The sequence below is a fragment of the Pongo abelii genome, chromosome 10 (assembly GCF_028885655.2).
Source record: "Pongo abelii isolate AG06213 chromosome 10, NHGRI_mPonAbe1-v2.0_pri, whole genome shotgun sequence".
NCBI lineage: Eukaryota > Metazoa > Chordata > Mammalia > Primates > Hominidae > Pongo > Pongo abelii.
Window position 1 is genome coordinate 74,495,546 of NC_071995.2, and position 16,878 is coordinate 74,512,423.

The window sequence follows — 16,878 nt, forward strand, 5'->3', positions numbered from 1 at the left end:
GAAGTTTCACTCTGCCACCCAGGCTGGAATGCAGTGGCGAGATCATAGCTTACTGCAGCTCCGCATTCCTGAGCTCGTGATCCTCTTGTCTTAGCCTTCAAGTCGCTTTGTGCCTCACTACGCCTGGTTATTTTCTCTTTTAGTAGAGACAGGGTCTCTCTATGTTGCCCAGGCTGATCTTGAATTCCTGGCCTCAAGTGATCCTCCCGACTTGGCCTTCCAAAGTTTTAGGATTACAGGCATGAGCCACCTTGCCTGGCCTAAAACACAGGCACTTGAGAGTATGGGCTTTGGATTCAGACCTGGGTTTGCTCTGTCATTTCCTTACCTGTGGCATTCACCAAGTAACCTGTTGATCTCTGCTTTTCTCATCTTTAAAAACAATGGGCCTGACGCAGTGGCTCATGGCTGTAATTCCAGGACTTCGGAGGCCGTGGGCGATCACAGGAGGCCGAGAGTTCAAGACCAGCATGGCCAACATAGCAAAATCCCGTCTCTACTAAAAATACAAAAATTAGCTGGGCTTGGTGGTGCATGCTTGTAATCCCAGCTACTCTGGAGGCTGAGGCATGAGAATCACTTGAACTCGGGAAGGGAGGTTGCAGTGAGCCTCCAGCCTGGGCAACAGAGCGAGACCTTGTCTCAAAACAAAACAATCCCCACCAAAAAAAACAGTGGAGATAACATATATAAAATAAAAATCTCAAAAGGTTTTGCGGAGGTGGAGAATGTTCACTAAACACTTTGCACAGTGCCTGGCATAGTTAGCACTGAACAAATATTTATTACACCTGTTACAGGAAAAGGGTCCCAATCCAGACCCCAAGAGAGGGTTCTTGGATCTCATGCAAGAAAGAATTCAGGGCAAGTCCATAAAGTGAAAGCAAGTTTATTAAGAGGAATAAAAGAATGGTTACTCCATAGGCAGAGCAGCCCCAAGGGCTGCTGGTTGCCGATTTTTATGGTTATTTCTTGATGATATGCTAAACAAGGGGTGGATTATTCATGCCTCCCCTCTTTAGACCATATAGGGTAACTTCCTGACGTTGCCATGGCATTTGTAAACTGTCTTTGGTGCTGGTGGGAGTGTAGCAGTGAGGACAACCAGAGGTCACTCTCGTGGCTATCTTGGTTTTGGTGGGTTTTGGCTGGCTTCTTTACTGCAACCTGTTTTATCAGCAAGGTCTTTATGACCTGTATCTTGTGCCAACCTCCTGTCTCATCCTGTGACTTAGAATGCCTTAATCATCTGGGAATGCAGCCTAGTAGATCTTAGCCTCATTTTATTCAGCTCCTATTCAAGATAGAGTTGCTCTGGTTCAGATGCCTCTGATGCACCCACCAAATTACTGTGGTAGGTCACCACTCTCCTGGTTTATTATTCCCACAGGTGATATTCTGTGAGATGCAGAAGATTCAACTAGCATAATGGCACAACATACATCATCTAGAGTCGAAGCATGCCAGTATTAGCAACAAAATGATCTTGTAGATGTTTCACGAGGTTGAACAATGAGGGGCCGTTTTCCTTAATCCTTATTGCTATGAACAAGATAGGAGGAACCGGCAGGCCCTCCCATCTTTTTCTCCCCAATTAATAAAATCAAACCAAATGACAGCCAGAAGCAACCGGACCCTGAGCAGAGAGCAAGAATGGGAAGAAAGGAGGGTGGGGGAAAACCAGAGAGGAATGATGTCTCGGAACTCATCTGATGTTGACTCAGTATGGACTAATAGGTGATCTGAGCGGGGGGGGGGAAACCCTTTCATATGGATTTCGTATATGTTTAATAGTAGGGTTTTTTTGTGGTGCTACTCATAACAAAGGGGTTACATTACTCAATATAGATTCAAGCAATGGATCATATTCCTGACATTTAGAAGTGAAGTGCTATTAGAGTTCTATTTAAGTGTACCATGGAGATACAGATACAAACTTGTGCTTTTACTCTTAAAAGTAAGAGTCGGCTACCACTCTTACTCTATTGCTTTCGGATACTTTCAACCTCTCTGAGCCTCAGCATCTTCATGTATAAAATCTGGCTAACTTCCACTTAAGGTTCTATCATAGAGGATTCGAGAAGAATGAATATAAGGCACCAAGCAAAGCATACTTCAGGGATTCTCACTGTTGAATCCCTTTCAAGCCCTTTGCCATCCTTTGCAGCTATCCCTATCCCCCCAAAAGGGGGGATTAAAACAAATTAGCACTAATTTAGTCATCATATTGTATTAAAAGTCACTTGATCACCGTTTGCTCTTTTTAAAAATTTTATTTAGAAGCCTACTTGTAGAAGTTAGCATAATTTTACAGATTATTAGAAAAATTCTTTTCTTTCTGCAAACAGTTATAATAGGTTAGGAATAATAGATTAGAAATGTACTACATTACAAAACAGTGGCCTATAACTATCTGTACATTTACTGTGCACCTTAAGGAAAAGAATTTGACAGTGTGCTGTACTTACACTGCAGGTAACATTTTTATTCTATCACACAAAACTGACCGGTGGTAGTGCTTGAATTTATGAATGGCCATTAAACAGAATATTTAAACTCAGATGTACATTTAGCATGCTAAAAAGTGAAAAAAATTTCAACTGAAGTTCTGTGGCTCATCAGTTCAAATGTTTCATGGCATTTTTTTCTTTAAATGAAAAATCTTGATACTGTAAAACAATTTTACATAATAAATGCAAAAAGATAACATTTTCTAAATTTTTAGAAAGAATATTCACATTCATTTTGTCATGGGTTTCGTGTGGCTCTTCTAAATATATTAATCATATTAATAAGACACTGGTCCTATACAATTTTAACAGTCCATCTTCAATTAAAAACTGTAACAAAAATAAACAGTATGTAAAGAGTAACAAAAAGTAAATTAAATATACTAAACTCACACAACAGGTAGAATAAAATGAAACCAAATTACATAATGGCAGGTTATACATTTTAACGAGTCTCTTTCCACTTAGTCAAATAAGATAGAAATTGAAATGTAAACTTACTAATTTCTGTGGGATTTTCCCCACTGGTTCAAATTGGAAAATTTGATATAAATCTAATATTTTATTTCTGTACATTTAATATGATTCAATATAATCTGCAGTCTCATGTATGGCTTATCAATAATGCCATCATCACTGTATGTCAAACAACCTCACTGCTTACTAGAAATGCTAAACACTGGAAAAAATGGAATTTTATACATTTGCTTTCTTAAATTTTGACAGATATTCTTCAGAAAGTTAAAACTGCCTTCCACAAAATTTTGTGTGTATATGGCACAAGGTGACAGCCAAAAGTGCGAATTCCATCGAAAAGGCACTGTTAACAATACTCAGAATAATCTGACAAGTCTACATCAATGTCTGAGTAAAGAATAGGTAAATAGACAAACCCCTATAAAAGATAGCATTATTGTTTAAATATACTATAGCTATATAAAAAGAAAGTGACACACAGAAATGACCCTTTTATGACAAGCCTATAAACACCTTGAATCACATTATAGTTCTGTAACACAAAAAATGACAGAAAATATTTTCTTAAAGGCACAAAAGCATGAATATTAAATGAGAGTTGTATTTTACAAGGCCAGCTTTTCAATGGAATGCAGTTACCAACTGAGCTGTGACAAAGAGTACACTGTACCTTTATAAGTGATATAAAACAAAAAAGTACTAACATGAAATACAAGTAAAATATCTATTGCTGTAACTTAACATTTCACATGCCCTATTTATTGTTGTTGTTGTTGTTTTTTACATGTCCTGGGCCAGCTACATCTTACTAAATGGTGGATGATGGCATAGTACATTTAACAGCTAAAAAGAAAATGCACATGTGAATAATTATTACTCAATTAAATTTTCATGTAGGAAAATAAAATCTTGGTAAACGAAAAAAACTGGTCATAAGGTCGCAAATCCTAGAAACCCTCATGAGGCTCTCAGACAACTGGGAACCGTAAATCACATTATGAATCCATGTGTGAAGGAAGATTAATTTCAGGTAAATAACATTCAAAGTCAATTACATATATGGCTACAAAGTTAGTAATTATGTGTTATAAAGATTCATATAACTAAGCCTAGTACAAGCACTGATCTAAAATTAAGCCACCAATTCCTGAGTTTTGTGTTCAGTTCATAGAAAGAAACTCATACAACTAAAAGCATAATAAGAGGACTATTAGATTAGATGCATGCTTTTAGTGTATAAAGAACAGTCATGAATAACCCTGCTCTTTCTTAAGAAATAGTTTTTGACTCTTTGGGTAAGAATCCATAACATTTGCTCTAAAAAGAAATTTAAAAAATAAAGAACATAACTACCTATTTAGTCTTAGAAGATACCTATACAAATAAAATATTATTTGGACCAAATGAAAACAACATACATGTGGATAAGACCAAAGTCCTAAGAAGGTGGGTCACCAATACAAAATGTTAACAAGGTTTAATGATGAAATGATTTTTGTGATAAGCCAATCAATTTGTATGTAATTAGCTAATTTAAACCATGAAAAAGATCAAATTGTACAATATTTACAGAATATCATATATCAATGAATAGGCAGAGTGTAACAGAATGTGAATACAAAAATTATATTGACAAATACAAAATATAACCAAAAATCCATTTGTTCTAATATCATGAAAATACTGGGTATAGGTAGATCTTATTTATGCTTTTATCAATTTAAAACATCGTTTCACATGTACATATGGAATACACCATTATTTTGCCAACAAAACATGGGAAATGGTTCTTCATAGAAACCTAAGGATACTTAAGATAGCTATGTTGGTTAGGGAAAAAAGCAGGCTCTTTTTATCATTTTGATTCCCATAATTTACCAATCAATGTATTTATTTACCAATCTTGTATTTATCATAGCATAAACGATTATAATTTTACTATTTCACAGCCTCCTCCTACTGAAAGGCAAATGTAGTCAGGGCAATTATTCTCTCTGATCTTCATTTTCATTAAAAAACATTTCAAAATCTATACTTTCAGGATTCTAAGACAGATTTTAGAACAACATATTCCTAAACTGAACTACCTTGGCAAAAATTGCTTTCAAGGAATATAAATATTTATGTAAAAACACAAAGTCAAAATATTAAACTGAAGAAACAAACAAAAAAAGTTTGCCTTAGCCTGAACAATAGGAATCTTAAAGAATTGTGGTTTTGCCACAGAAAGAATTTACTGAGAGGAGGATAATACAAAAATTAAACTTCAGAACTTGATACTCTTCGTAGATACTCAACTTATTGCACGTTTTACAGAAACCAATTTTAATGTACACATAAAGGCCACCACAAAGTGTCTTTTCTTATTGCCTTTCTCTTTTTGGCTTTTGAAGTAAAATACTGGTTATAATTTTTTATATTCTACTTATTCACTGAACACACTAGAGTCTAAAGCTAAAATAAGTTTTCATAATGAAAAAACATGAATTATCAGCACTTCAAATGCCCTATAAACAACTCTAGAATTTGGCCTATGTTATGAACCAGCTGACTTAAGAAAAACAAAAATAAGACAAAAGGACAGCAATCAATTTTGACCACACTTTTTTCAGCAAGTGCTTAAGGTGGTATTATGATGAATCCAATTAATTGCACACCAGTGTTTTCATACTGATATACACGTAAGTATATATATTTACCTGGATCTACAAATATTAAATTCTAGGGGTTAAAAAAAATCTTATGTAAACCTTTAAAAAAGCAATTTGCCATTTATCTCTCTCGATGTATTCATTTTACCATTCATACTTTTTCTTTCTAAGAAGATAATTGAGCTGAGTGCTTTGCAAATGATTTTAACAGTAGTGTATTGAATTATGTCTATTATTCCATCATTTCTCAATCTGTAATTCCTTACTGATAAAAGTTTTGTGCCTGTTTTATGAAGAAAATAGATTACATATAAGATTGATAGCATTTTTTGTTATGAACAATGTTAACATTATATCTCAGAACATACTATAGAATACAAAGACTACTGTCAGGTAAGAGTACATAAGAGACAATTGTGTATACATGTGGGTTTATTATACTCACATGTAGACACATTCTCACAAAAGCTAGAAATGTCCTGGCACTTAACACATAGCTCACTTTAATAATCAAATAGGATAGCTCTTGTTTCAGTGTGAAGATAAAAGATACGAAAAGTCAATACGTCTACATTTATCTCCTAGGTTTTTTTGTTTTCGGAATATTGTGATTTTTAATAAAGACCAAACCAACTTGAACACTGGTCCCAGGCCAAATCAGATCTTTCTAGTTCACTGATTCAATGGTAGAGAACTTCTACTTGAACATGAAGTTTATTATGACTTGAAGCAAAATCAGGAGGAAAATGATGAAGTAGTCTTTTTGTTGCAGAAAATAATCCGCGGCAGGTGTGCTTGAAACTAAATGATTTCGAAGAGCCATAATATTTCTACAAAAATAAGCAACAACAAATTTTATAATGATTTGCCAGAAATGTTGGCATGGAGCCCAGAATTTGATATTAAACAGTCACAGAGCATTTAATGTTAATAATTTTAGTTGCTGGGTCATGGGGTGGTATGTAGGGGTGTGGGGGGGGTGGGTTCTGGGACTGCAAAGAGGAATACTTAAGGGCTCAGGGAGTGAATATTTATCCAATGTTATGGATGTATTTCAATATTTCAAATGATGCATTCCAATGAAATAACAGCCATGCACAGACGGGACTATAGAGGCCTTTGTTAACTGACTTTCTCAGAAACAATCCCACCTCCACAAGCAACCCAGCTACATTCCTAGCATGCTACAGGAGTAAAATAAAGTGATTCCAATTCTACCCTCACAGAGAAGAAACCACCTCTCCTTCCTTCCCAAGTATTTTAGTGCTGAAGGAATTTGTTAAGTGTCAAACATCAGGTGATAGAGGCTAACATTGTATTTTAGCTTAGCTAAATGTTATAAAAACATGAAGTTTGCATATGATTTCCCACATAACAGGATTCTTAACTACTCCTTGGTCTCTAATGAATAGTCAGTGTCATTATATTATTACCTTTTAATTTCTTCCTGTGTTTGTTTTATAGATTCGATGGAACTCTGAATGTCTCCCAGTTCTATTCCTTTCTTTCTTCTTGTACTTGGTTTTACTGATTGAGCTGAAAAGACATTTAGAATGAAGTTGAAACTATAAAAATAATCTACAGTTCAATTTAATATGTCTCATGTAATAAAAATTTTCCTGGGCATTTGTTTTTGTAGCCTAGAGATTAGCATAGTAATATGAATACTCTGCACTTTTGAAGTTTCAAACACATCATTGCAATACTAGAACACTACAAATATATTTAAAGTACTACACATTAGTTGAATTTTGGATGGCATCAGTTTTATTTTTTAACTAATTAAAACAGAAATAATTCATTAGAAAATATATATTAACTTGAGGAAGGTATTACTCTCTTCTGTTCCTTGCCCATTTGCCTACCTCTGAAGTCAGCTTCTTGAGCCCTTTCTTTCAATTTTTTATTGTTAGTGTTGAGTTACCCAAACCTTAAATCCCTTTCGACACCACTTCTGCAAATTTTTACTGCCAATCAGCAAGCTGTACATGTTCCTCCAAATTCCCTTGCATATGCATTCCTTCCTTTCCATTTTTGTTCAGATCCTACTTAACCTCTCTACAACTCTCAGCTTTCTCATTTTAAAAATAGGGATAATAATACCAGACTTCACAGGGTTGTTGTAAGATGTATTTAACATACAGTCTGGCACAAATTAATTACTCAATAAATGTCTGCTGATACATTATAGTAATATAGTAAAGTGGATGATGACAGGGTGAATTAAGGAGCCAAAAAATCTGCATATATAACATACATATACCTACTTATGGGGTATGTGACCTTAGGCAGGTTAACTTGTGTCTCAGTTTCTTTTCTCGTAAAATAGGAATGACAACAGTACAACCAACACTCTCTTCTAACACATTGGTATGCCACGTGACTCCTGCTTTTAAACCTTTATTCGTTTCATTCCTCTAACTACTCTAGTATGTTACCCCTACCCCACTCCCCAAGCCTAGCTATAATCCATTAGAAATCCTAGTAATTCATCAGGATTCTAAGAACTTTCCCTCAAACTGAATTGAGCTCCCTCTCCTTTAAACTCTTTATCACTTGTCATCTAATTTCTTAGTAATCTACCATTTATTCATCTCTAGTGTTATCTTTATAGGTTAAAATGAGCTCCCTAGTTCAGTGTAAACTCAGTAGAGATTATGGCTTAAAGTTTTTTTTTTGTCATAATGTCACAAACATCACTTTAATCCTTTCATGATTATATCTCAATGTAGTTCAAGATAGTTTACACATTATCTGACTCGAATAAGAATGGAGTACAATTTAATCTAGAAGTTGCTAAGTTTTATATTTTTATTGTCTATCACTTCCAAACACTACAGTAATTTTTTCTGGAAATGAAAAACATTTTTGAAGCATGGAACTGAGTTCAAAGCTCAAAAATGCTTCTGAATTCAATCTAGGGAACCATCAACAATTTTTCAGAGGTTAACAAGGCATAAGAGGTAGCTACTACTAGAGTTTGGTTCTTTTTTTTTTTTTTTTTTGAGACAGGGTCTCACTTTGTCACCCAGGCTGGAGTGCAGTAGTGTGATCTTGGTTCAGTGCATCTTCCGCTTCCTGGGTTCAAGCAATTCTCGTGTCTCGCCTCCCAAGTAGCTGGGATTACAGGTGTGCACCACCGCACCTGGCTAATTTTTTCATATTTTTAGTTAAGACAGGGTTTCCCCATGTTGGCCAGGCTGGTCTTGAACTTTTGGCCTCAAGTGATCTGCCCACCTCGGCATCCCAAAGTACTGGGATTACAGGCGTGAGCTACCACGCCCTGCCTAGAGTGTGGTTTTTATTTAGATGTCTCCCCTTTTTCATTTTCTGTTTCTTTACCTTGCGTCCTGGTCTCACAACTTATCTATGATCTAGAATTGCTTTTGTACCTCAACCCTGCCCCGACCAAAACTCACATAACGTCAGTTAATATGAAAAACCATATTCATATCAAATTGTGTAGTAATTAAAAAAATTAGACTTTCATTAGTCTGCAAAAAATATTTTTACCTTCACTTCCAGAGGAGTCTTGAATGTCAGGTTCTGGGGAGGAATAGCCTTTTGCTACTTTCTTCTGTTGCCTGGTTGGCTTATGTTTCATTTTGGGGACGCTAACCTAAAGAAAAACATAACTATTTTGTGAATTTGCACTGTATTTTGGACTAAAGACCAACTGTGTACAACTGTCAAAATTGTCTGCACATAGGCATGATATTCAGAAATAAAGACAATGATGAAATAGTCTAATTCAAATTTAACAAATGTGATGCACTTATGCAATCAAATGATCTTATTTTAATAGGAAGTACTTTGGCACAAATGTCAAAAAGTAAAATACACAATGAAGAGTATACCCAGTCTCTCTCCCACTAAATAGGTACCCATCACTATTAGTTTATATGCAGGGATATTATTATGCATACATAAACAAATATGAATATAGATCCCCCTACCTTTGACTGCACCAGCTATTATTATTCTCTAGTAGAATGTTAAATAATAGAATGTTAAATAATAGTGTGTATAAATCATATTTATCTTGCTCCCGATGTTAGAAACATTCCCATTGAACAATGCTGGGTTTCCAGTAAAACTGTTTATTTACTTTTAATCACATCTGGGTAGTACAGAAAGTATCTTATAATAAATAAAAATGATACCATTATTTTGTAGAGCATTATTTAAATTTACTGAAAGCATTTAAGTGGATGCACAAGGTTCAAAAGTATATGAAACCATCAACTATGACTAAATTTTCCTTAGAATAATAAACTTTGGACTCTATCCTATTAATAGATTTGTAATTTTGGTGTTCAGTATTAAACTTAAAAACCTAAATGCAAGAGAAGAAACTAGAATCAGAAAGACAAGATATATTAGTCCGTTTTTATGCTCCTGATAAAGACATTCCCGAGACTGGGATGAAAAGGAGGTTTAATTTGACTTATAGTTCCACATGTTTGTGGAGGTCGCAAAATCATGGCAGATGGCAAAAGGCACTTCTTACATGGTGGCAGCAAGAGAGAACGAGGAAGATGCAAAAGTGGAAATGTCTGATAAAACCATCAGATCTTGTGAGACTTATTCACTACCACGAGAACAATATGGGGGAAACTGCCTCTATGATTCAAATGATCTCCCACTAAGTCCCTCCTACAACACGTGGGAATTATGGGAGTACAATTCAAGGTGAGATCCCACCAACTCACTCCCACAACACGTGGGAATTATGGAAGTACAATTCAAGATGAGATTTGGGTGAGGACACAGAGCCAAATCGTATCATTCTACCCCTGGCCCCTCCAAATCTCATGTCCTCACATCTCAAACCAATCATGCCTTCCCAACAGTCCCCCAAAGTCTTAATTCATTTCAGCATTAACCCGAAAGTCCACAGTCCAAAGTCTCATCTGAGACAAGGCAAGTCCCTCTGCCTATGAGCCTGTAAAATGAAAGGCAAGCTAGTTACTTTCTAGATACAATGGGGGTACAGGCATTGGGTAAATACAACTGTTCCAAATGGGAAAAATTTGGAAACAAAGGGGTCATAGGGCCCGTGCAAGTCTGAGATCCAGCGGGGCAGTCAAATTTTAAAGCTCCAAAATTTTAAAGCTCCAAAATGATCTCATTTGATTCCATGTTCCATATCCAGATCATGCTGATGCAAGAGGTACGTTCCCATAGTCTTGGGCAGCCCCACCCTAGTGGCTCTGCAGGGTATCCCCTCCTGGCTGCTTTCATGGGCTGGCGCTGAGTGTCTGCTGCTTTTCCAGGTGCACAGTGCAAGCTGTTGGTGGATCTACCATTCTGGGGTCTAGAGGACGGTGGCCCGCTTCTCACAGCTTCACTAGGCAGTGCCCCAGTAGGGACTCTGTGTGGTGGCTCCGACCCCAGATTTCCCTTCCGCACTGTGCTAGCAGAGGTTCTTCATGAGGGCCCCGCCCCTGCAGCAATCTTTTTCCTGGGCATCCAGGCGTTTCCATACATCTTCTGAAATCTAGGCGGAGGTTCCCAAACCTCAATTCTTGATTTCTGTGCACCACAGGCTCAACACCATGTGGAAGCTGCCAAGGTTTGGGGCTTGCACCCTCTGAAACCATGGGCAGAGCTGTAACTTGGCCCCTTTTAGCAATGGCTGAAGTGGCTGGGACATAGGGCACCAAGTCCCTAGGCTGCACACAGCATGGGAACCCTGGGCCCAGCCCATGAAACCATTTTTTCCTCCTAGGCTTCCAGGTCGGTGAAGGGTGGGGCTGCCATGAAGACCTGTGACATGCCCTGGAGACATTTTCCCCATTTTCTTGGGGATTAACATTCGGCTCCTTGTTACTTATGCAAATTTCTGCAGCCAGCTTTATTTCTCCTGAAAAAAAGGGTTTCTCTTTTCTACTGCATTGTCAGGCTGCAAATTTTCCAAACTTTTATATTCTGTTCCCCTTTTAAAACAGACTGCTTTTAACAGCACCCAAATCACCTCTTTAATGTCTTGCTGCTTAGAAATTTCTTCTGCCAGATACCCTAAATCATCTCCTTCAGGTTCAAAGTTCCACAAATCTCTATGTCAGGGACAAAATGCCACCAGCCTCTTTGCTAAAGCATAGCAAGAGTCACCTTTGCTCCAGTTCCCAGCAAGTTCCTCATCTCCATCTGAGACCACCTCAGCCTGGACCTTGTTTTTCACATCACTATCAACATTTTTGTCAAAGCCATTCAACAAGTCTCTAGGAGGTTCCAAACTTTCCCACATTTTCCTGTCTTCTTTTGAGCCCTCCAAACTGTTCCAACCTCTGCCTGATACCCAGTTCCAAAGTCGCTTCCACATTTCTGGGTATCTTTTCAGCAGCACCCCACTCTAATTTACTACATTAGTCCATATTTACACTGCTGATAAACACATACCCGAGATGGGAAGAAAAGGAGGCTTAATTTGACGTTCAGTTCCACATGGCTCGGGAGGTCTATAATCATGGCAGAGGGCGAAAGGCTCCCTTTCTTACATGGCAGCAGCAAAAGAGAATGAGAAAGATGCAAAAGCGGAAAGCCCTGATAAAACCATCAGATCTCATGAGACTTATTCACTACCATGAGAACAGCATGGGGGAAACCACCCCCTTGATTCAAATTATCTCCCTCCAGGTCCCTCCGACAGCATGTGGAAATTATGGGAGTACAATTCAAGATGAGATTTGGATGGGGACATAGAGCCAAACCCTATCACAAGGTAATGTTCATGCTTGGAAAAACAGAGAACCAGTGGTCAACAACTCGTTCTTTCTTGTTCAGCATTGTAACAGGAAGTATTCCCAATTACTTATTTCTTGAAATAATTTTGCAAAATCTTATTCAGGTATTTAAAATTAAAATTTTTATAATATGTAATAAGCAGGCAGGTTTGGCCCATACTCCTACTTCAAATGCTGGAGGCTTAAAATTTTGTAACATTTAAAATAGAAATCCACATTTCTACAGTAGGTTCAAATTGGAGACTGATGAACACTAGTGAGAAGCTTATTTAAAATAACAAGGGAAGTCAGAAATACAACTAGAGATATACAAAGATTTGCTGTGATCAGTAAAGTATACTTTTAGGAGAAAATACAGATGCCTTGTGTGTCTCTATCATGTTAGGGTTGTTAAAAGAAGAAATATAATTTTTAAAGTTTTTGAATTTTAAAATTTTATGAAACATATAAAATAAACCATATCATTTTAACCATTTTAAAGTGTACAATTTAGTGGCATTAACTATATTCACAACGTTATGCATCCATCACAATTCCAAAACATTTTTATCATCATCAAGATCCTGTAGCAATTAAGCATTTCCTTTTCCTCTGGTTCTGGTAACCATTTCTAATCTTTCTGTCTCTATGAATCTGCTATCCTATATATTTTATATAAGTGGAATCACACAATATTGGTCCTTTTGTGTTTGCCTTATTTCACTTAGCGTAATATTTTCAATGTTAATCCATGTCGTAGCATGTAACAAAACTTTATTCCTATGTCTGAATAATATTTCATCGTATATATATACTACATTTCCTTTATCCATTCATCTGCTAATAGACACATGGATTGTTTTGATGTTCTGGTTATTCTGAATAATGCTGCTACGAACATTGCTGCACTTGAATCAATTTGAGTACCCGTTTTTAATTCTTTTGGAGTAGAATTGCTGGGTCATGTGGTCATCCTATGTTTAGTTTTTGAGGAACTGTCAAACGATTTTCCACAGCGACTGCACTATTTCACATTCCCGCCAGTAATGTACAAGGGTTCTAATTTCTCCACATCCTCACCAACATTTGTTATTTTCCTCTTTTTAAAAATTATTACCCCTCTAGTAGGTATGAAGTAGTACCTAATCGTGGTTTTGATTTGCATTTGCCTTCTTACTAATCTTTTCATGTGTTTGTTGGCCATTTGTATATCTTCTTTGGAGAAATATCAAGTCCTTTGCCCACTTTTAAATTGGGTTGTCTTTTAAAGTCAGGAGTTCTTTATATATTCTGGATATTAAGGCTTTATCAGATAAATAATTTGCAAATATTTTCTCTCATTCTGTAGGTTGTCTTTTCATTTACTTGATGGTGTCCCTTTGATGCATGAAGTTTTAAATTTTTATGAAGTCCAATTTATCTGTTATTGTTGTTACTTGTGCTTTTAGTGTCATATCTAAGAATGCATTGCCAAATACAAGGTCATAACAATTTACCCCAGTTTTCTTCTAAGAGTTTTACGGTTTTAGCTGCAATTTTGGGTTGTAGATCCATTTTGAGTTAACTTTTTGAGTTAATTTTTGAGTTAATTTTTACATACAGTGTCTAAGGTCCAACTTCATTCTTTCATATGTGGGAATCCAGTTATCCCAGCACTATTTGTTGAAGACTGTTCTTTTCCACTGGTTGGACTTGATATCCTTGTAAAAAATAAATTGGTGGCTGGCACGATGGCTGAATAGGAACAGCTCCAGTCTGCAGCTCCCAGCAAGATCAACGCAGAAGGGGGGTGATTTCTGCATTTCCAGTTGAGGTGTCTGGCTTATCTCATTAGGACTTGTTAGACAGTGGGAGCAGCCCACAGAGAGTGAACTGAAGCAGGGTCGAGTGTTGCCTCACCCAGGAAGTGCAAGGGGTCAGGGAACTCCCTCCCCTAGCCAAGGGGAGCAGTGAGGGACTGTGCTGTGAAGAACAGTGCATTCTGGCCCAGATACTATGCTTTTCCCATGGTCTTTGCAAACCACAGACCATGAGATTCCCTCAGGTACCTACACCACAAGAGCCCTGGGTTTCAAGCACAAAACTGAGTGGCCATTTGGGCAGACACCAAGCTAGCTGCAGGAGACTTTTTTTTCATACCCCACTGGCGTATGGAATGCCAGCGAGACAGAAGCATTCACTCCCCTGGAAACGGGGCTGAAGCCAGGGAGCCAAGTGGTCTAGCTCAGCGTATCCCCCCCCAACAGAGCCCAGCAAGCTAAGATCCACTGGGTTGAAATACTCGCCGCCAGCACAGCAGTCTGAAGTCGACCTGGGACTCTTGAGCTTGGTGGGGGGAGGGGCGTCCGCCATTACTAAGGCTTGAGTAGGCGGGTTTTCCCCCTCACAGTGTAAACAAAGCCACTGAGAAATTCGAACTGGGCAGAGCCCACCACAGCTCAGCAATGCCACTGTAGCCAGACTGCCTCTAGATCCCTCCTCTCTGGGCAGGGCATCTCTGGAAGAAAGGCAGCAGCTCCAGTCAGGGGCTTATAGATAAAACTCCCATCTCTCTGGGTCAGAGCACCTGGGGGAAGGTGCGGCTGTGGGTGCAGCTTCAGCAGACTTAAAACGTTCCTGCGTGCTGGCTCTGAAGAGAGCAGTGGATCTCCCAACATAGCGCTCGAGCTCTGCTAAGGGACAGACTGCCTCCTCAAGTGGGTCCCTGACCCCTGTGCCCCCTGACTGGGAGACACCTCCCAGCAGGGGTCAACAGACACCTCATACAGGAGAGCTCTGGCTGGCATCTGGCGGGTGCCCCTCTGGGACGAAGCTTCCAGAGGAAGGAACAGGCAGCAATCTTTGCTGTTCTGCAGCCTCCGCTGGTGATACCCAGGCAAACAGGGTCTGGAGTAAACCTCCAGCAAACTCCAGCAGACCTGCAGCAGAGGCACCTGACTGTTAGAAGGAAAAACTACAAACAGGAATAGCATCAACATCAACAAAAATGACGTCCACGCAAAAACCCCATCCAAAGGTCGCCAACATTAAAGACCAAAGGTAGATAAATCCATGAAGATGAGGAAAAACCAGTGCAAAAAGGCTGAAAATTCCAAAAACCAGAATGCCTCTTCTCCAAAGGATCACAACTCCTTGCCAGCAAGGGAACAAAACTGGATGGAAAATGAGTTTGACAAATTGACAGAAGTCAGCTTCAGAAGGTATTAACAAACTCCTCTGAGCTAAAGGAGCATGTTCTAACCCAATGCAAGGAAGCTAAGAGCCTTGAAAAAAGGTTAGAAGAATTGCTAAGCAGAATAACCAGTATAGAGAAGAATATAAATGACCTGATGGAGCTGAAAAACACAGCATGAGAACTTTTTGAAACATACACAAGTGTCAATAGCCGAGTCAATCAAGTGGACGAAAGGATATCAGAGATTGAAGATCAACTTAATAAAGTGTGAAGACAAGATTAGAGAAAAAAGAATGAAAAGGAACGAACAAAGCCTCCAAAAAATATGGGACTATGTGAAAAGACCAGACCTATGTTTGATTGGTGTACTGAAAGTGATGGGGAGAATGGAACCAAGTTGGAAAACACTCTTCAGGATATTATCCAGGAGAGCTTCCCCAACCTAGCAAGATAGGACAACATTCAAATTCAGGAAATACATAGAACACCACAAAGATACTCCTCGAGAAGGGCAACCCCAAGACACATAATCGTCAGATTCACCAAGGTTGAAATGAAGGAAAAAATGTTAAGGGCAGCCACAGAGAAAGGTCGGGTTACCCACAAAGGGAAACTCATCAGACTAAGAGCAGTCTAACAGTGGGTCTCGCTGCAGAAACCACACAAGCCAGAAGAGAGTGGGGGCCAATATTCAACATTCTTAAAGAAAATAATTTTCAGCCCAGAATTTCATATCCAGCCAAACTAGACTTCATAAATGAAGGAGAAATAAAATCCTTTACAGGCAAGCAAATGCTGAGAGATTATGTCACCATCAGGCCTGCCTTAAAAAGAGCTCCTGAAGGAAGCACTAAATATGGAAAGGAAAAACTGGTACCAGCCACTGCAAAAATATACCAAGTTGTAAAGACCATCGACACTATGAAGAAAGTGCATCAACTAATGGGCAAAATAACCAGCTAGCATCATAATGACAGGATCAAATTCACACATAACAATATTAACCTTAAATGTAAAGGGGCTAAATGCCCGAAGTAAAAGACACAGACTGGCAAATTGGATAAACAGTCAAGAAGACCCATAGGTGTGCTGTATTCAGGAGACCCATCTCACGGGCAAAGACACACATGGGCTCAAAATAAAGGGATGGAGGAATATTTACCAAGCAAATGGAAAGAAAAAAAAAAAAAAAGCAGGGTTGTAATCCTAGTCTCTGATAAAACAGACTTTACACCAACCCAGATCAAAAAACACAAAGAAGGGCATTACATAATGGTAAAGGGATCAACACAACAAGAACTAACTATCCTAAATAAATATACACCCAGTACAGGAGCACC

General features: G+C 38.2%; 1 protein-coding gene across 8 annotated transcripts in view; it reads right to left on the reverse strand.

Annotated features, from left to right (window-relative positions):
* Positions 1–2,253: 2,253 nt before the first annotated feature.
* Positions 2,254–16,878, reverse strand: part of OSBPL8 (oxysterol binding protein like 8) — a 215,296-nt gene continuing 200,671 nt past the window's right edge. For 7 of the 8 annotated variants that reach the window (XM_009248048.4, XM_009248045.4, XM_054526369.2 and 4 more), the window contains 3 exons: positions 9,152–9,257; positions 7,072–7,174; positions 2,254–6,468 (listed from right to left, as the gene is read on the reverse strand). In XM_009248048.4, coding sequence (XP_009246323.1) covers positions 6,336–6,468; positions 7,072–7,174; positions 9,152–9,257 — 342 coding nt within the window. In that variant the 3' untranslated portion in view covers positions 2,254–6,335. 8 annotated transcript variants of the gene reach the window in all.